Source organism: Cervus elaphus, chromosome 14 (genome assembly GCF_910594005.1).
Source record: "Cervus elaphus chromosome 14, mCerEla1.1, whole genome shotgun sequence".
NCBI lineage: Eukaryota > Metazoa > Chordata > Mammalia > Artiodactyla > Cervidae > Cervus > Cervus elaphus.
Window position 1 is genome coordinate 40,601,061 of NC_057828.1, and position 17,018 is coordinate 40,618,078.

Genomic DNA, 17,018 nt, shown 5'->3' on the forward strand with positions numbered 1-17,018 from the left:
CAGTCATCCTGCCCTGAGGAGCTACTACGAGACTGATAGAATAAGGGCAGGATCTTACAAGTTGGGAGCAGTACTCTGGGCATTTAAATGAGGTCAGAATTACATCCACTTGCGGGAAGCCAAGGAAGGACATGGAGGAGATAGTGTGTGATGGACTCTGGAAGATTTCAACAGGCAAATGAGATTGAGTGGGAAATACCAGGGAGGAGATTGTAAAGAAAAAGTACTGTGCTTGTTGGAAAATAAAAATAGCTTATTGGTATGTGGGCTATGTGTAAGAGAAAACATGGAAGAAGAGGACAGTAGTGGAATGTTTGAGGAACCACACTCCATTTAGAAGGAGCTTCCCTGGTGGCTCAGCTGGTAAAGAATCCACCTGCAATGCAGGAGATGAAGGAGATGCCGGTTCGATCCCTGGGTGGGGAAGATCCCCTGGTGGAGGGCATGGCAACCCACTCCAGTATTCTTACCTAGAGAATCCCATGGAGAGAGGAGCCTGGTGGGCTACAGTCCTTAGAGTCACAAAGAGTCAGACACAACTGAAGCAACGAAGCACACACACATGGACTCCATTTAGAAAGCAATGGATAATAAGCAGAATTAATATGTCTTTCTTTGTGGCTGTTGTGTTTGTTTTGTTTGCATGATAGGAAGACCCATATGTGTTTACAGGTACTTGGATGACAGGAAATGATTGAATACATTAGTCCAAATTGAGACAAAATCCTAGCAGAAAAAGGAAGAAGTAGAATTGCAGACCCAAGTGGAAGGATTTGCCTTGGGAAAGTGCAGAGGCATACTTTCCTCGGAGACAGGAAAGGAAGGAAAACTGGACATGGACAAGAGGTGCTAAGGTGGGGGAAAGAAGACACAGGAGCAAACACAATGGAGGCCTCAATTCTTTCAGGAAAACACGGCATCTGTGGAGGCTGAAGAAGTCAGGGTGGAGAATGAAGGAAAAAAGAGGTCACTGTGAGGCAAGTGATAGCACATCAAAAGGATGATAAAGAGGGCAACCCAGCAGTAGCCTAAGTAAAACAGTATCCTACTAACAACTCTTTTCAGTCCCCATTACCTCATCTGTAAAATGAGAACATGGAGTCAGTTTAAAACATAGATAAAAGCTAAATTACTAGGATCTTGGGAGGCAGGAAAAATCACCTCCATCTTCATTCAGCAGCCCTCTCTTGATACAGAAGCCTCTTTAAGGCACCTCTGTACTACCTGGAGATTCCTCTAAAGCCTCTAAACTAAGTGACCTTAAAGGGAACTTTCAGCATGCTATAAGTCTCCTGAGTCTTTCTAGAGACATCCCTTCCAGCTCCTACCCCAGCAGATACACACACACACACACACACACACACAAGATGGTTAGAAGTGTCTTTGCAATCAAAGCAAGTGGCACATTCAAAACCTGTAGAATTAGAGAGTCTGCCCAGGTAAGGGCTGTCCTTGCCACAAAATGTACAAGGGTTATCTTTAGGACCTGTTCTGGATGGAAGGGGCCACAAAGCAAAAATAAACAGGCAAACTGCAGAAACCTAAGAAAACAAATATGGAGACGGTTTCCATTTACAAATGGAGAAATGCCCTCAACATTACAGAGATTATGAACTACTGCAGTTTAACTCAATATTCATGTGGGCATAACTCTGGCCTCTTCTAGACCACAGTCTTAAAGAGGAAGCAGACAAAGGTTGCAACGGAGAAGAAAGCCCATCATTCATTGGGGCGGGGGAGGGGTTGGCAATGTTTCAAAAGAAAAGAACCTACTTGTGAGCACCAACTCCAGTGGCAGCAAGAGGTAAGTGTGGAACATCTGTTCTACAACCAACTCTCTCAGACTCTTGAGAGGGAAAGGAGGCTCAGAACAGTAATGCTAAAGGCTGATTATTCAACTGCAGAGGAATAATTGAAGAAAAACATGCCAGGAATTATCCTGTCGCTCATAACACTCTTAGAGTGTTTTAGGTTAGGAAGGAGCCTTGAGAAATAGCCTTCCTGTAGAACCACACTGACATCATCTAGAGGTAATTATACTATGCTGACAGAAAGAGATGGGAATACCAGACCACCTGACCTGCCTCTTGAGAAACTTGTATGCAGCTCAAGAAGCAATAGTTAGAACAGGACATGGAACAACAGACTGGTTCCAAATAGGAAAAGGAGTACATCAACGCTGTATGTTGTCACCCTGCTTGTTTAACTTATACGCAGAGTACATCATGAGAAACGCTGGGCTGGAAGAAGCACAAGCTGGAATCAAGATTGCCGGGTGAAATATCAATAACCTCAGATATGCAGATGACACCACCCTTATGGCAGAAAGTGAAGAGGAGCTAAAAAGCCTCTTAATGAAAGTGAAAGAGGAGAGTGAAAAAGTTGGCTTAAAGCTCAACATTCAGAAAACTAAGATCATGGCATCTGGTCCCATCACTTCATGGCAAATAGATGGGGAGACAGTGGAAAGAGTGTCAGACTTTATATTTTGGGGCTCCAAAATCACTGCAGATGGTGACGGCAGCCATGAAATTTAAAGACGCTTACTCCTTGGAAGGAAAGTTATGACCAACCTAGATAGCATATTAAAAAACAGAGACATTACTTTGCCAACAAAGGTCCGTCTGGTCAAGCCTATGGTTTTTCCAGTGGTCATGTATGGATGTGAGAGTTGGACTGTGAGGAAAGCTGAGCATGGAAAAATAGATGCTTTTGAACTGCTGTGTTGCAGAAGACTCTTGAGAGTCCCTTGGACTGCAAGAAGATCCAACCAGTCCACCCTAAAGGAGATCAGTCCTGGGTGTTCATTGGAAGGACTGATGCTGAAGCTGAAACTCCAATACTTTGGCCACCTCACGCAAAGAGCTGACTCATTGGAAAAGACCCTGATGCTGGGAGGGATTGGGGGCAGGAGGAGAAGGGGACGACAGAGGATGAGATGGCTGGATGGCGTCGCCGACTTGATGGGCATGAGTTTGAGTAAACTCTGGGAGTTTGTGATGGACAGGGAGGCCTGGCGTGCTGCGATTCATGGGGTCGCAAAGAGTTGGACATGACTGAACGACTGAACTGACTGACTGACTGACAGAAACACATTCTGCTTCACCCTTCACATCTCTGTAACAATAATCCTCCCCTGGAAAGACATTCTTCCTTCTGTGCATCAAGGTCTTTCCCTCCACACATGTATCCTTTTGCTTATTCCAGTTATTGAGCACCCACTATGTGCCTTGTGCTGTGCTGTATTTAGTCACTCAGTTGTATCAGACCCTTTGCAACCCATGGACTGTAGTCCACCAGGCTCCTCTGTTCATGGGGATTCTCCAAGCAAGAACACTGGAGTGAGTTGCCATGCCTTCCTCCAGGGGATTTTCCCAACCCAGGGATCAAATCCAGGTCTCCTGCATTGCAGGCAGATTCTTTACCAGCTGAGCCAGCAGCGAAGCCCACGAATACTGGAGTGGGTAGCCCATCCCTTCTCCAGGAGAACTTCCCGACCCAGGAATTGAACTGAGATCTCCTGCATTGCAGGCGGATTCTTTACCAGCTGAGCAACCCAGCAAACCCATGAGGCACCTTATGTACCACATATTTTTGGATTCAGTGAGGGCAATGATTAAGTATAATACTTCACTCCTTAAATCATTGAAGGTTTCTTTAGGTGTATTCAGCCTAACTCTTACAGGGGCTGAAATGATTTGTTAAATGGGTACCTTTTTACTTCTTCTTAAAAACTTTAAGTTCAATAATCTTAGTAGATTTCATTTTATTCATATATTAAACAAACATGTATTGAATTCATATCATCTTGGAAGAGATCCACCTGATAGGCCCCTACCCTCTCATGGGATTCCTCAAGCCTTCTCTGAGGTTTCCACAGTCTGCCTGTGCTATAGATCTGAAGACAGATCTATAGACTGTGGACAGACTATAGGCTGTCTGACTATAGGGAAAAGAAGTGACAAAGAAAAATGGGCTCTGACTGTTCAAAGGAGAGGAAAAGAAGGAAGTAATTGTTCTTGAGAACAAGAGCTGTGAACAACCTAGCTCAGGGTTCCCCACACTCGGCGTTGAGAGAAAGTCTCTATGTGTCTGTATAGTAGTCACTTTAATTATCATTTTATATCCATTTTTTAAGTGAGAAAGGAGAGACCTCTGACCTGACAAAGCTTTCTTCCCATTGCCAACAAGCTTCTCTGGAGGAAACAGAACTTGAGAAAGTAAATCTCCATGGTAATTGTAGAAAAATAATGCAAAACAGTTAATATTTTTTCAGAGCTTACCAGGCACTGTTCTAAATGCATTAGAGCTATCATTTCATTTTATCCTAGGGTTATGTATACTATTGTTATTCCTATTTCGAGAGGAGAAAACTGAGACACAGAGAACTTAAGAAAATTCCCAAGGCCACCCAGCTAAAAATGTTCTGCTTGAAAATTGCAGATGAAGGTAAGCTTCCAAACTCATTCTATGAGGCCACCATCACCCTAATTCCAAAACCAGTCAAAGATGTCACAAAAAAAGAAAACTACAGGCCAATATCACTGATGAACATAGATGCAAAAATCCTTAACAAAATTCTAGCAAACAGAATCCAACAACATATTAAAAAAATCATACACCATGACCAAGTGGGCTTTATCCCAGGAATGCAAGGATTCTTTAATATCCGCAAATCAATCAATGTAATACACCACATTAACAAATTGAAAGATAAAAACCATATGATTATCTCAATAGATGCAGAGAAAGCCTTTGACAAAATTCAACACTCATTTATGTTTAAAACTCTCCAAAAAGCAGGAATAGAAGGAACATACCTCAACATAATAAAAGCTATATATGACAAACCCACAGCAAGCATCACCCTCAATGGTGAAAAATTGAAGGCATTTCCCCTGAAATCAAGAACAAGACAAGGGTGCCCACTCTCACCACTACTATTCAACATAGTGTTGGAAGTGTTGGCCACAGCAATCAGAGCAGAAAAAGAAGTAAAAGGAATCCAGATCGGAAAAGAAGAAGTGAAACTCTCACTGTTTGCAGATGACATGATCCTCTACATAGAAAACCCTAAAGACTCTACCAGAAAATTACTAGAACTAATCAGTGAATATAGTAAAGTTGCAGGATATAAAATTAACACACAGAAATCCCTTGCATTCCTATATACTAACAATGAAAAAACAGAAAGAGAAATTAAGGAAACAATACCATTCACCATTGCAACAAAAAGAATAAAATACTTAGGAGTATATCTACCTAAAGAAACAAAGGACCTATACATAGAAAACTATAAAACACTGATGAAAGAAATCAAAGAGGACACAAACAGATGGAGAAACATACCATGTTCATGGATTGGAAGAATCAATATTGTCAAAATGGCTATTCTACCCAAAGCAGTCTATAGATTCAATGCAATCCCTATCAAGCTACCAACGGTATTTTTCACAGAACTAGACCAAAGAATTTCACAATTTGTATGGAAATACAAAAAACCTCGAATAGCCAAAATAATCTTGAGAAAGAAGAATGGAACTGGAGGAATCAACCTGCCTGACTTCAGACTCTACTACAAAGCCACAGTCATCAAGACAGTATGGTACTGGCACAAAGACAGAAATATAGATCAATGGAACAGAATAGAAAGCCCAGAGATAAATCCATGAACCTATGGACACCTTATCTTTGACAAAGGAGGCAAGGATATACAATGGAAAAAAGACAACCTCTTTCACAAGTGGTGCTGGGAAAACTGGTCAACCACTTGTAAAAGAATGAAACTAGAACACTTTCTAACACCATACACAAAAATAAACTCAAAATGGATTAAAGATCTAAATGTAAGACCAGAAACTATAAAACTCCTAGAGGAGAACATAGGCAAAACACTCTCCGACATAAATCACAGCAAGATCCTCTATGACCCACCTCCCAGAATATTGGAAATAAAAGCAAAACTAAACAAATGGGACCTAATGAAACTTAAAAGCTTTTGCACAACAAAGGAAACTATAAGTAAGGTGAAAAGACAGCCCTCAGATTGGGAGAAAATAATAGCAAATGAAGCAACAGACAAAGGATTAATCTCAAAAATATACAAGCAACTCCTGAAGCTCAATTCCAGAAAAATAAATGACCCAATCAAAAAATGGGCCAAAGAACTAAACAGACATTTCTCCAAAGAAGACATACAGATGGCTAACAAACACATGAAAAGATGCTCAACATCACTCATTATCAGAGAAATGCAAATCAAAACCACAATGAGGTACCATTACACGCCAGTCAGGATGGCTGCTATCCAAAAGTCTACAAGCAATAAATGCTGGAGAGGGTGTGGAGAAAAGGGAACCCTCTTACACTGTTGGTGGGAATGCAAACTAGTACAGCCGCTATGGAAAACAGTGTGGAGATTTCTTAAAAAACTGGAAATAGAACTGCCATATGACCCAGCAATCCCACTTCTGGGCATACACACTGAGGAAACCAGATCTGAAAGAGACACGTGCACCCCAATGTTCATCGCAGCACTGTTTATAATAGCCAGGACATGGAAGCAACCTAGATGCCCATCAGCAGATGAATGGATAAGGAAGCTGTGGTACATATACACTATGGAATATTACTCAGCCATTAAAAAGAATTCATTTGAACCAGTCCTAATGAGATGGATGAAGCTGGAGCCCATTATACAGAGTGAAGTAAGCCAGAAAGATAAAGAACATTACAGCATACTAACACATATATATGGAATTTAGAAAGATGGTAATGATAACCCTATATGCAAAACAGAAAAAGAGACACAGAAATACAGAAAAGACTTTTGAACTTTGTGGGAGAATGTGAGGGTGGGATATTTCAAAAGAACAGCATGTATACTATCTATGGTGAAACAGATCACCAGCCCAGGTGGGATGCATGAGACAAGTGCTCCGGCCTGGTGCACTGGGAAGACCCAGAGGAATCGGGTGGAGAGGGAGGTGGGAGGGGGGATCGGGATTGGGAATACATGTAAATCCATGGCTGATTCATATCAATGTATGACAAAACCCACTGGAAAAAAATAATAATAATAAAAAAATAAATAAATAAATAAAAATGTTCTGCTTGAATATGAACCCAGGCTGTCTGACTCCAGGACCTGTGCTGTCAAAAACTATACTCCATTCATTTCTAGAGTCTATGCCATAGCTCAGGAATAAGGGTACACAAATCCTGGACTGTTCATGAAATCCCATGAAGTGTTCTACTGAATATAATGTCCTTATTATTGTATTGCAGCACCAAGTGAACCAAGAAACCAAAAACCCCTGCATTCTTGCCCTTATTATTTCCCCTTTCCCCTCCTCTCATCCAGGCTTCTCTGGTGGCTCAGACAGTAAATAATACACCCACAATGCGGGAGACCTGAGTTCGATCCCTGGGTTGGGAAGATCCCCTAGAAAAGGGGACGGCTGGCTACCCACTCCAGTATTCTGGCCTAGAGAATTCCATGGACAGAGGAGCCTGGCAGGCTACAGTCCACAGGGTCACATGTCCATGTCCAAAAGTTGGACATGACTGAGCGACTTTCACATACACATACCTCTCATTCAGTTGCCCCTTCAAGACAAAAATGTTTCCCCTAAGTGCCCTGAACAATTCTCAGGAAAAACATGCGTCCACACACAGCATACCATGGCAACTGGCAGACTAACACGGAGAGAATGCCAAGAGTGCTGCAGCCAGGGGTCCCAGGGCCTGGGAATCACTGGGACATATTTCACCGAGGCAAACCCTGCAGGGGAAGGCTCAGATCTTGCAAACCTCATTCCTAAGTGCCATGGACCTGTAATCTCTGTATATACCTTAAACACACCAGACCTTGTGTTTTTACCAAGAGAAACAAGCAGAGGAGGAAAGAGACAGAGCATGTTGGATTCCACCCTAAAGGCTGACATCTGTAATACATTCTTTCACAATAGGCTTCAATGTTTCCTGTAAAGTTCTCTTCTTCCTGCCTTTTCAATTATCTTCTAAAATTTTGCAAAACAAAGTTGGTTTTGGTTTTTTTATTTTCTATTTTTGTTTGTGGGTTCAATTGTTTTACGGTCTCCATGGCTTCATGACTTATCCAATTTCAGTGAGTCTCCACTGCTCTTTGATTTTTAAACATGCCATTACTAAATGCTTTAAAGTTTCTTGAACTATTTTTATACAAGTCTTTACAACATGATATTATACGCATCTCTACCCTTTAACAGTGTATATTCCAAATTTATCCTTTTATTATTGCTAACTAGAAATCATCAGTATTAACAAAGTATTATTTACAACATGATGCTCTCAGATGCCAGAGAAAAGTGAATGAGCTTTGGTCACACACTAACTGATCCCAAAATGTTTATAACTGATGTTTTTCTCCTTACACTGTAGTTGTTTCCCTTGCTGTTTGCTCTCACTTCTCAATATTACAGCTCTTTAGAGCTATTCGCATTCTCTTCATTCCTATAACCCAGAAGAAACTTGATCATATTTAACAACATCAAACCAACACTAAATTTAGTTCTAATACCTGGTTTCAAGTTTAAGGATGGTCTAGAGCTGTGCTGTCCAGTAAGCTAGCCATCAGCCATATGTAACTGTGGAATGGAGTCGATTTGACTAAGGAACTGAATTTTTTATTTCATTTCATTTTGATTAATTTTAATTTTAAAACCAATACCCAATTCAGTTTTTTACACATTTGTTAACAATTTTGGCATGCAAATCCACTTTTTCCAGTGAAAATGTCGCATTTGGATTCAGATTTGTAAAATATACACTAGACTTAAAACACTTAATATGAGAAAAAAAAGTTCATACTTCACTAATAATTTTGATTGATTACATATTGAAATTATAAAATTTTGGAATCATTGAGTATCCTCTTTACCTTTTTTAAAGTGGCTATTGGAAATTTTTAAAGTGCATGTGTGGGCTACGTCTCACTCCTATCAGGTAGGACTGCTGTAAAGTCTTGTTACTCAAAGCATGGTCCATGACCAGTAGCATCTGCATGTGAACTTGTTAGAAACACAGAATCTCAGGCTCACCCAGACCTACTAAGTCAACATCTACACATTAGTAAGATTCCCCAAGCAATTCTTAATAAGATTTAAAAGCACTAATCTAGAGAGCTGTGATTCTCGAGCTGTGGAAAAGAATCAGGTTTGTTTGTTTTAATTTCCAAGGAAGTATAGACAATGATATTTGTGACATACAATAAAAAGAGCTATAATAAGGTGAAAATGAAACAAAACATAAATTCAAATTTCTTTGAAAGTCTGTACAAAGCAATTACTGTAGAGAATCACTAGTGTAACTTTTGCTGAACAAAACATTATGTGTGAAATACCATTTCTCCATAAAACACTTATAGGCACACTTTCTCTATGCATTGTACATATTAACACTTAAGGCTTATAATGTGGTAATTAAGCTTGCTTCTTGTTTGTCATTTTATCTACTCTAGATTGGATGGGCGACAACACTCCTCCCAAGACATAACATATATCTAAACCGTTTCTAAGTTTTGTTTAACAGCACACATAGAGAAATGAGGCTCACAGAATATAAGAATGGAATGGAAGAAGAAAATTCAAAGCAACCTCAGCAAGCTCAGGATATTCGTTTTTTTTAACTGCTATCCAAAATGAAGCAAGTGGCGCTGTATTTTTAAAACTTATCTTCAGTCCTTTATCAGTAGTAGTCATTTCTGACCATTTATTCTATAAAGTTATAATCAAATATCAATTATATTCCAAATAAAATAGCTTATAGCTTTTATGCACTTTGGGTAACAATTTTCAAACTAACCTTGAAATGTCACACACTGTAATGGAGTCCTACTCACATGACTACTACACAGTTCAAATCCCACACAACTCATCACATGACTTAGACAAAGCCAAGATGGATCCCGTTCATCACTAAAGAGTCCACATGCATGAATACTGAACAAAGTCGAATTATTGCTATAAAAGTTTTAAGACGCTTACCCTCAACTTCTGTACTTACATTGTCATAAACTGGTAGCAAAGAGCTCATACCAGTCTGGCTCTTTGAACAGCACTGCTTTAGATCTTCCTACAGAATAAAAGATCAGGATTTAAATAGTCATCTTTCTCAGAAGCCATTTAGATTCTAGTTTTCTAGATATGTTCTCGATAAATGAGACTATCAGATGTGGAGCCACAAATAAGCAAGATAAGGAGAACTCATCAGTTGATGAGATCTGTATCATTAATTCAAACTACAAAGATATGTTATAATTTTATTTTCTGTTAGATTCACACCTTTTGAGAGAACAAAGTACGTCCTCTCCATATGTGAGGTTTATGTTCACATTTCTACTTGTTCATAAAAATAACTTTTATTCCACAGGAAAAAGGAACTATACATATCCAAGATAACAAATAATATTAAAATGCTAAGAACTTTCCCACTGAAATTAGAACAATCCTTTATAACACATCCAAAAAACAGACAATGTATATACCTGAGTAACTAAAACTGCCCACTATTCAGCCTTGTAGTATTAGTTGTCTGAGATGTTGTTATTTGCTAGTTATTTAAGTTCAAACCTGGATGGGAAATTTGTTAGCATTTTACCATTTGCAGTTGTCCAGTCTGGAAACCCTCGACCTGCTTCTTCTCCCAAACCTTAAATCTAATCAGTTTCACAATCCTATGCGTTCTAGCTTTCTGCTACCTAACAAATCCCACCTCTTTCAGTTTCAGCTGCCATTGCTTGTGCTCAGGTTCTCATTGGCAATTGTGTGGATTTGTGTTTCAAGTTCTCAACTAGCCTCATTCCCTTCCTTTCCGGATCCCTTTATCTTTTGTAAAACCAGAATTATCTTTTCAAAATTTAATACAAATCAATCTTTACAAAATTCAAATTCCTTAATTTTAGGTACAAAATCCTTCATAATCTGAATGCCCTTTCTCCATAATCCTTTTGCCAATACCTCATGAAATCAACATACCTACCAACCGTTCATCATCTAGAAACTACTTTCTGAGTCTGGTGTATTTCCATATTCTCCTTTATTTTGCAGTGATACTGTGTAAATCTAGACAGGTAAGTTTATCCTATGTTTGTTAGCACATAATGATGAAATTGTAATTCTGATCATGATATTCATCATTTTTCAAGTTAAGTGCAGGATACCAAATCCCATTAGGAAGTAGAAGGTCGCATACATAAATTGTCTCGGTCACCTTAATCTTAGTCAATGTTTCAAATGTCTAAAAATTAGTATTCATTTCATGTGTGTGCACGCAATATGCACACATGCATACATACTCATTTTCATGCACTGCTTGTATAGGAACATGTTGAAGAAGGCAGAGCCAGCCTCTACAAGTCTGTGGTTTCCAACAGCTGCAAGGAGATGTCTTGTTATCCGGACTTTCCATTCCCAGAAGATTATCCAAATTACGTGCCAAATTCTCAATTCCTGGATTATCTCAAAATGTATGCAAACCGGTTCAACCTCCTGGAATGCATTCAATTCAAGGTAAGAAAGGCACAAAACATCAGTTAGCAGTCAGGAAATATTTCCTACCTATTTTGTGTCATCTCTCTCTACCTGGGGCTCTATAAATGAGAGAATGAACTGGCAAGACCAATGACACCTCGTTGGATTCTTTTTCCCCTTTTACTTACAATCACCCTAAGTAAATCTGGAGGTAGAAGTGAATATTTGGTCTAAGGATTCATGTGTAGAATTTTTTTTAGTTTGCAGTGCTTCCATCCAAGTATCCAAGTGGACCTTAAAAATATCAAACTGCATTTTCAGTTTGGGCCAAATACCTATACACAGGGACATTGAGAACTTCCTACCAGCTCCTAGGTTCTCCCTTTTTACTGTCCGTTTATAGAAATGGATGTGTGCACTGGCTCATACACAAGAGAATCTCACTGTGTGAAGGAAAACTTTTCTAGATATCTTTGGAATTAGAAAAATCTTTGACATTGTTCTTCTCATTGACCATACCCACCTCCTTTCCCATTTTAGGGGAAGAGACAGGAGGTAGGTAGAAAGACAGAAGCAAATAAATATATCCTCTTTCTTTCTTCCTTTCTCTGCAAGAAACACATGAAAATTCATGTGATTCACTTCTCCTATTGCCCTCCCTATAAGAGGTAGGGATGGTTAGGAATTCATGGAGAATTACACAGAAAAATTAACATGAGTGGAAAGATTGACCAAAACAAGTAGCATGTAAGATTCACATTCACAACCTTTAAAGTATGCCTGATCAAAATGAAATCACTATCTTGAAGAGATATCTGTATCTCCATATTCATTACAGCATTATTTACAAAGGCCAAACTATAGAAATAACTTGTGTCCATTGATGGATAAGTGGATAAAGAAATGTGATAGATGATTAATAGGCAAATAGACAGACAATGGAATATTGTTCAGCTATGGTAAAAAAAAAAATTCTGTCACTTGCAAACACATGGATGAAACTTAAGGGCATTATACTAAATGAAATAACTCAGAGAAAGACAAATTTGTATGATCTCATTTATATGTAGAATCCAAAAAATAAAAAGGGACCTTCCCTGGCAGTCCAGGAGTTAAGACTCTGAACTCCCAATGCAGGGGGCATGCATTCAATCCTCAGTTGGGAAGTTAAAGATTCTTCATGCCCCTGAAGCATGGCCAAAACAAACAAACAAACAAAAACCCAAACTCACAGAAATAGAGAACGTACTGATGGCTGTCAGAAGTAGGCTAGGGAATAAGGGAAGGTGTTCAAAAGGTATAAACTTCCAGTTATAAGACAAATTCGTTCTGGAGATACATTCTATATTGTGTAAATCAATTCTGGAAATGTATCGGTAATTATAGGGCTTCCCTGGTGGCTCAGAGGTTAAAGTGTCTGCCTGCAATGCGGGAGACCCAGGTTCCATCCCTCGGTCAGGAAGATCCCCTGGAGAAGGAAATGGCAACCCACTCCAGTATTCTTGCCTGGAGAATCCCATGGATGGAGGAGCCTGGTAGGCTATAGTCCATGGGGTCTCAAAAAGTTGGACACGACTGAGTGACTTCACTATTGGTAATCATTCCATACTGTATATTTGAAAGTTGCTAAGAGAATAGATCATGAAAGTTCTTATCAGAAGAAAAAAATTGTAACTATGTGGGGTGATAAATGTTAACTAAACTTATTGTGGTAATCATGTTATAATATGCACACATGTCTAAATCATTAGGTTGTACACTTTAAACTTCTACACTGTTATATGTCAATTATATCTCAATAAAACTGGAGAAAATTAAAAGTACTCAAGTTGTCCAAAGACTATTTCATCCCACTTCCTTATCTTCCATGGGATAGAGTAAAAATAAAACTACCATAATCAATGGATACACTCCACAAAAATATTCTTTAATGTATCAGAATTTCTGATCCTGAAGCATTTCCTTTGCTACATGCTTTCCAAGCCTGTTTTAAAATAACTTAAAAACATATAAAACTGGATGTTCACCAAAGTTTTAAGAAAGTACACGCAAGCAGCTGTCTGTGAGAGGTTTTGTTTTGCCTTCCTCTCTCTACATTTCCAAGTTTTCAATGATAAATTCAGCATTTTCAAGATAAAAATAAATTTTATTTTGAATGATCTTTTAATTAGCTGAAAATTTGTGCTTTAAAAAGACGATTGCTAATACAAATGTAGACCCCAACAAGCACTTCAAGTATGATAAACTAGACAGTGAACCATTAAGTGGGACTTGAGAAGCCTGTCCTCTTTGAAACCTGAAGAGGAAAATGAGGCAGCAAAGTCTCTTTTATGCTTTTAAATTTGACTTGTAAATTTCTTTTATATATTTTCTGAATCAGAACCTAGTACCCATGGACATACATGTACTCGAAGAGAACAAAAATAGACTACAGTTGACCCTGGAGCAACATGGGTGATTAGAGGTGCCAACTCTGCACAATGGAAATCTCCCATTTCCTCCATTTTTGTGCTGTCTCTGCATCCACAGTTCCACATCCATGGATCCAAACACTTATGAATCCTGTTTACTGTAATATTTACTGTTTTTTAAAAATCCACATATAAGTGGACCTGCACGGTTCAAACCCATGTTGTTCAACAATCAACTGTATTGAAATTCAGACAACTCCACAGAAATTCACCCATAAAATGAGCACTCTTCCATAGTTCCCTCAGTCTGGGCAAACTTCAGTACCATAGCCTATAAGGCCTTTCATAAGCTAAGATACTTGTGACCAGATTTATATTTTCAATTATATACTATCCATGTCTCTCTTAAAGGAACGGTTGAAAAGAACTGTCTCTTGAGTCCCTTTGCTGTTCACCTGAAACTAACACGCCATTTTTAATTGGCTATACTCCAATACAAAATAAAAAGTTTAAAGTTGAAAAAACAGAGTTGTTTCTGTAAGAACTAGATACGGCAGAAAAAGAACTTTAAAAACACAGAAAGACCTGTGTTATAGTCTTGGTTCTATCACACATTGTGAGACTTGGAGCAAATCACTTAAAATTTTTGGACCTGACCACCTCTCTTCAATACCCCTATACAACTCTAAGTTTAGAATACTTCCATCCAGAAAATTGTGATTAACCTGAGAGCCCAATTCAGTGTCTAGGGTTATGCTTATTATATTTAGTCTGTGCTCAAGAACATTTGAAATAATTGGCATGTCAGCCAGCAAGCCCTTTCTGGAATCTTGAAAACTATTAACCATGTCTATGATTCTCTTTTCAGACAAAAGTCTACAGTGTAAGAAAACGCCCAGATTTTACTGCCACAGGCCAGTGGGAGGTAGTCACTCTGCGCGAAGGGAAGCAAGAGTCAGCCATCTTTGATGCTGTCATGGTCTGCACTGGTTTTCTTACTAATCCGTATTTACCACTGGACTCCTTTCCAGGTATAGCCCTTTCTACAACTGACTTTAATTTGTCTTATGTGAGCCACCCTGATACTGGATTGTTTTGGAAATAAATTCCTATTGATCTCCTCCATTAAATAGTTAAAGTAGTGAGGTAAGAGGGTTTTTTCCCTTGACCAGCGCTATTTGGCCAGATTCTGGCTTTCATCAGTTTCAAACAAGTTTTGAGTACCAAAGAGTAGAATGAATAACTATGAAGCAGTTTCATGCTTCACTGAAGTTCAATGTCCATCTCTAAGTGACTGGCAGCACCAGAAAACCTTCTAAGACACGGGAGGCCTAGACCGTTTGCTAGACACAGCAGTAGTGCATTGACAAAGGTGAGAGGAGAGGTCACAAGCATCAATCTGTGAATAAAGGAAAAAATAACTTGATTTTCATTTGTTTGTGTCTATGGGTCACAGCAGTTACCTAGATCAAAGGTTTATGGCACTGGGTAACAGTCACTAGGGGCATGAGTCTTGGGAGACAAATTAAGATATCTTTGGGCCTCAGTTTCTTCATCTGGCTTTTGCAACCATGATTCATTTATGTCAAACTTCAATTGGATTACAACTCAGAGGGAATAGAAAATCCAGTGGCTTGGTTTATTTAATCTGCAGCACAGGATTCAAAAGGTTCAAACTTAAGCAAATTTTAATCCGAATCATCTAAATATGACACAGTGATCACAAGGCTCAGTTCACAATTAATTCATCTACCTCCAATGATACTTGGTCTGCTCCCAGCGGTTACTGAAGTCAGGCCACGTTAAGATAAAACACACCCTGAAAACTGTCATAGACTATAATCATTGAATTGGAACGCAGTTCAGCCTTCTTCCTGATACAGGAAACTCTTCAGCATCCCTGAGAAAGACTCAACAGCCTCTGCTTGAATGCATTCGACTATGAATTCTTTCCACCTTACCCATTTCTTGCCTACAGAGAAAACCCCTGAGTAGGCAAGTTACTCCAACTCCCAATAGGAGTGCCTGGTACTGGATCACTCCAAGAATCCAGAGAATTTCCTGACATAGAGAGTACACTGTGTTTATTGCTAAGAATACAGAAGTGGATAAGACAACACATAGCCTGCGTGAAAGGAATGAAATGAGTTTTATAGGGGTCCAGTGGAGTGATCCCAGTCTACATATGGCCTGTAGTAACAGCAATACTCACTTTACAACAAATTCATGTACTTGAAATGGTCCTGGACCTGCCCTGCAGATGTTACTCAAGTCAGGTCAGATTAGGATAAAGCATAGCTTGAAAGCAATGGAGCCAATGTGTTCAGTTTAAATAAGATGAGCTTGGGACCCAGGAGGTATAGATTCCCGGTTATACAATTAAGAAGCTATGATCCTTTAGTAGTTCATGGGCATGATGATTGGGTGTTCATGTTGTTGCATGACATGTGCTCCCTCCTAAACCTTGTTAGGACACCAACCCATTACCCATCAGATGTTTAAAAAAGGAAAAAAAGCTATATAATCTTGGGCTTTACACTTAACCTTTCTAAGCCTCTGTTTTCCTTCCTAGAAACTGAGGGGTTTTACCTATCTTACCCAACATTATATATCACAAATCAAGCAAACAGAACTCTACAGTATTTGCCATCCTTCTCAATATCCATATTACCAGCCACTACCAATTGGTTATTTCAAATCCATGGCTGAATTATTGTTAAGGAGCCTTTGAGCACTAAAATTTCATGACTTTAGACTTGAAATGGAGTCCTCCAAACCTCATCATCTCTCTCTCTGCCCCATAGCAGACTTACACACACCCTGGAGTAGGTGTTAATCATCACAAAAATTAAACTCATTTAAGCTATTCAAAAAACCATGTCATGAGTTCTGGAGGCAATTCAAGAAGAAAGTGTTCCAAAAAGTCTTAGTAAATATAATAGGTATTACAGTTGGAATAAATATATAACTTCCCAAAGTAACTTATTTTATTAATTCAGAAACCATATACATTCAGCTGTTTACTAACACAGCCACTTCACCTAACAAAAGTTCTTGCTCTGTTCTCCTGTAATATAAGTGGGGAAAGTATTAGTCT

The 17,018-nt window shown here is 39.0% G+C and overlaps 1 protein-coding gene and 1 non-coding gene across 5 annotated transcripts in view; both read left to right on the plus strand.

Moving 5' to 3' along the window:
• Positions 1-17,018, plus strand: part of LOC122708195 (dimethylaniline monooxygenase [N-oxide-forming] 1-like) — a 38,700-nt gene that overhangs the window by 8,871 nt on the left and 12,811 nt on the right. For all 4 annotated transcript variants that reach the window (XR_006345042.1, XM_043924376.1, XM_043924377.1 and 1 more), the window contains exons 3-4: positions 11,361-11,549; positions 14,790-14,952. Coding sequence is in view for 3 of the 4 variants with exons in the window: in XM_043924376.1 (XP_043780311.1) it covers positions 11,361-11,549; positions 14,790-14,952 (352 nt within the window). In the remaining variant the exon portion in view is untranslated. The remainder of the gene's footprint in view (positions 1-11,360; positions 11,550-14,789; positions 14,953-17,018) is intronic.
• On the plus strand, positions 16,314-16,418 carry LOC122708405. The gene has a single exon (XR_006345185.1). It is a non-coding gene; the product is annotated as a small nucleolar RNA U13 (small nucleolar RNA).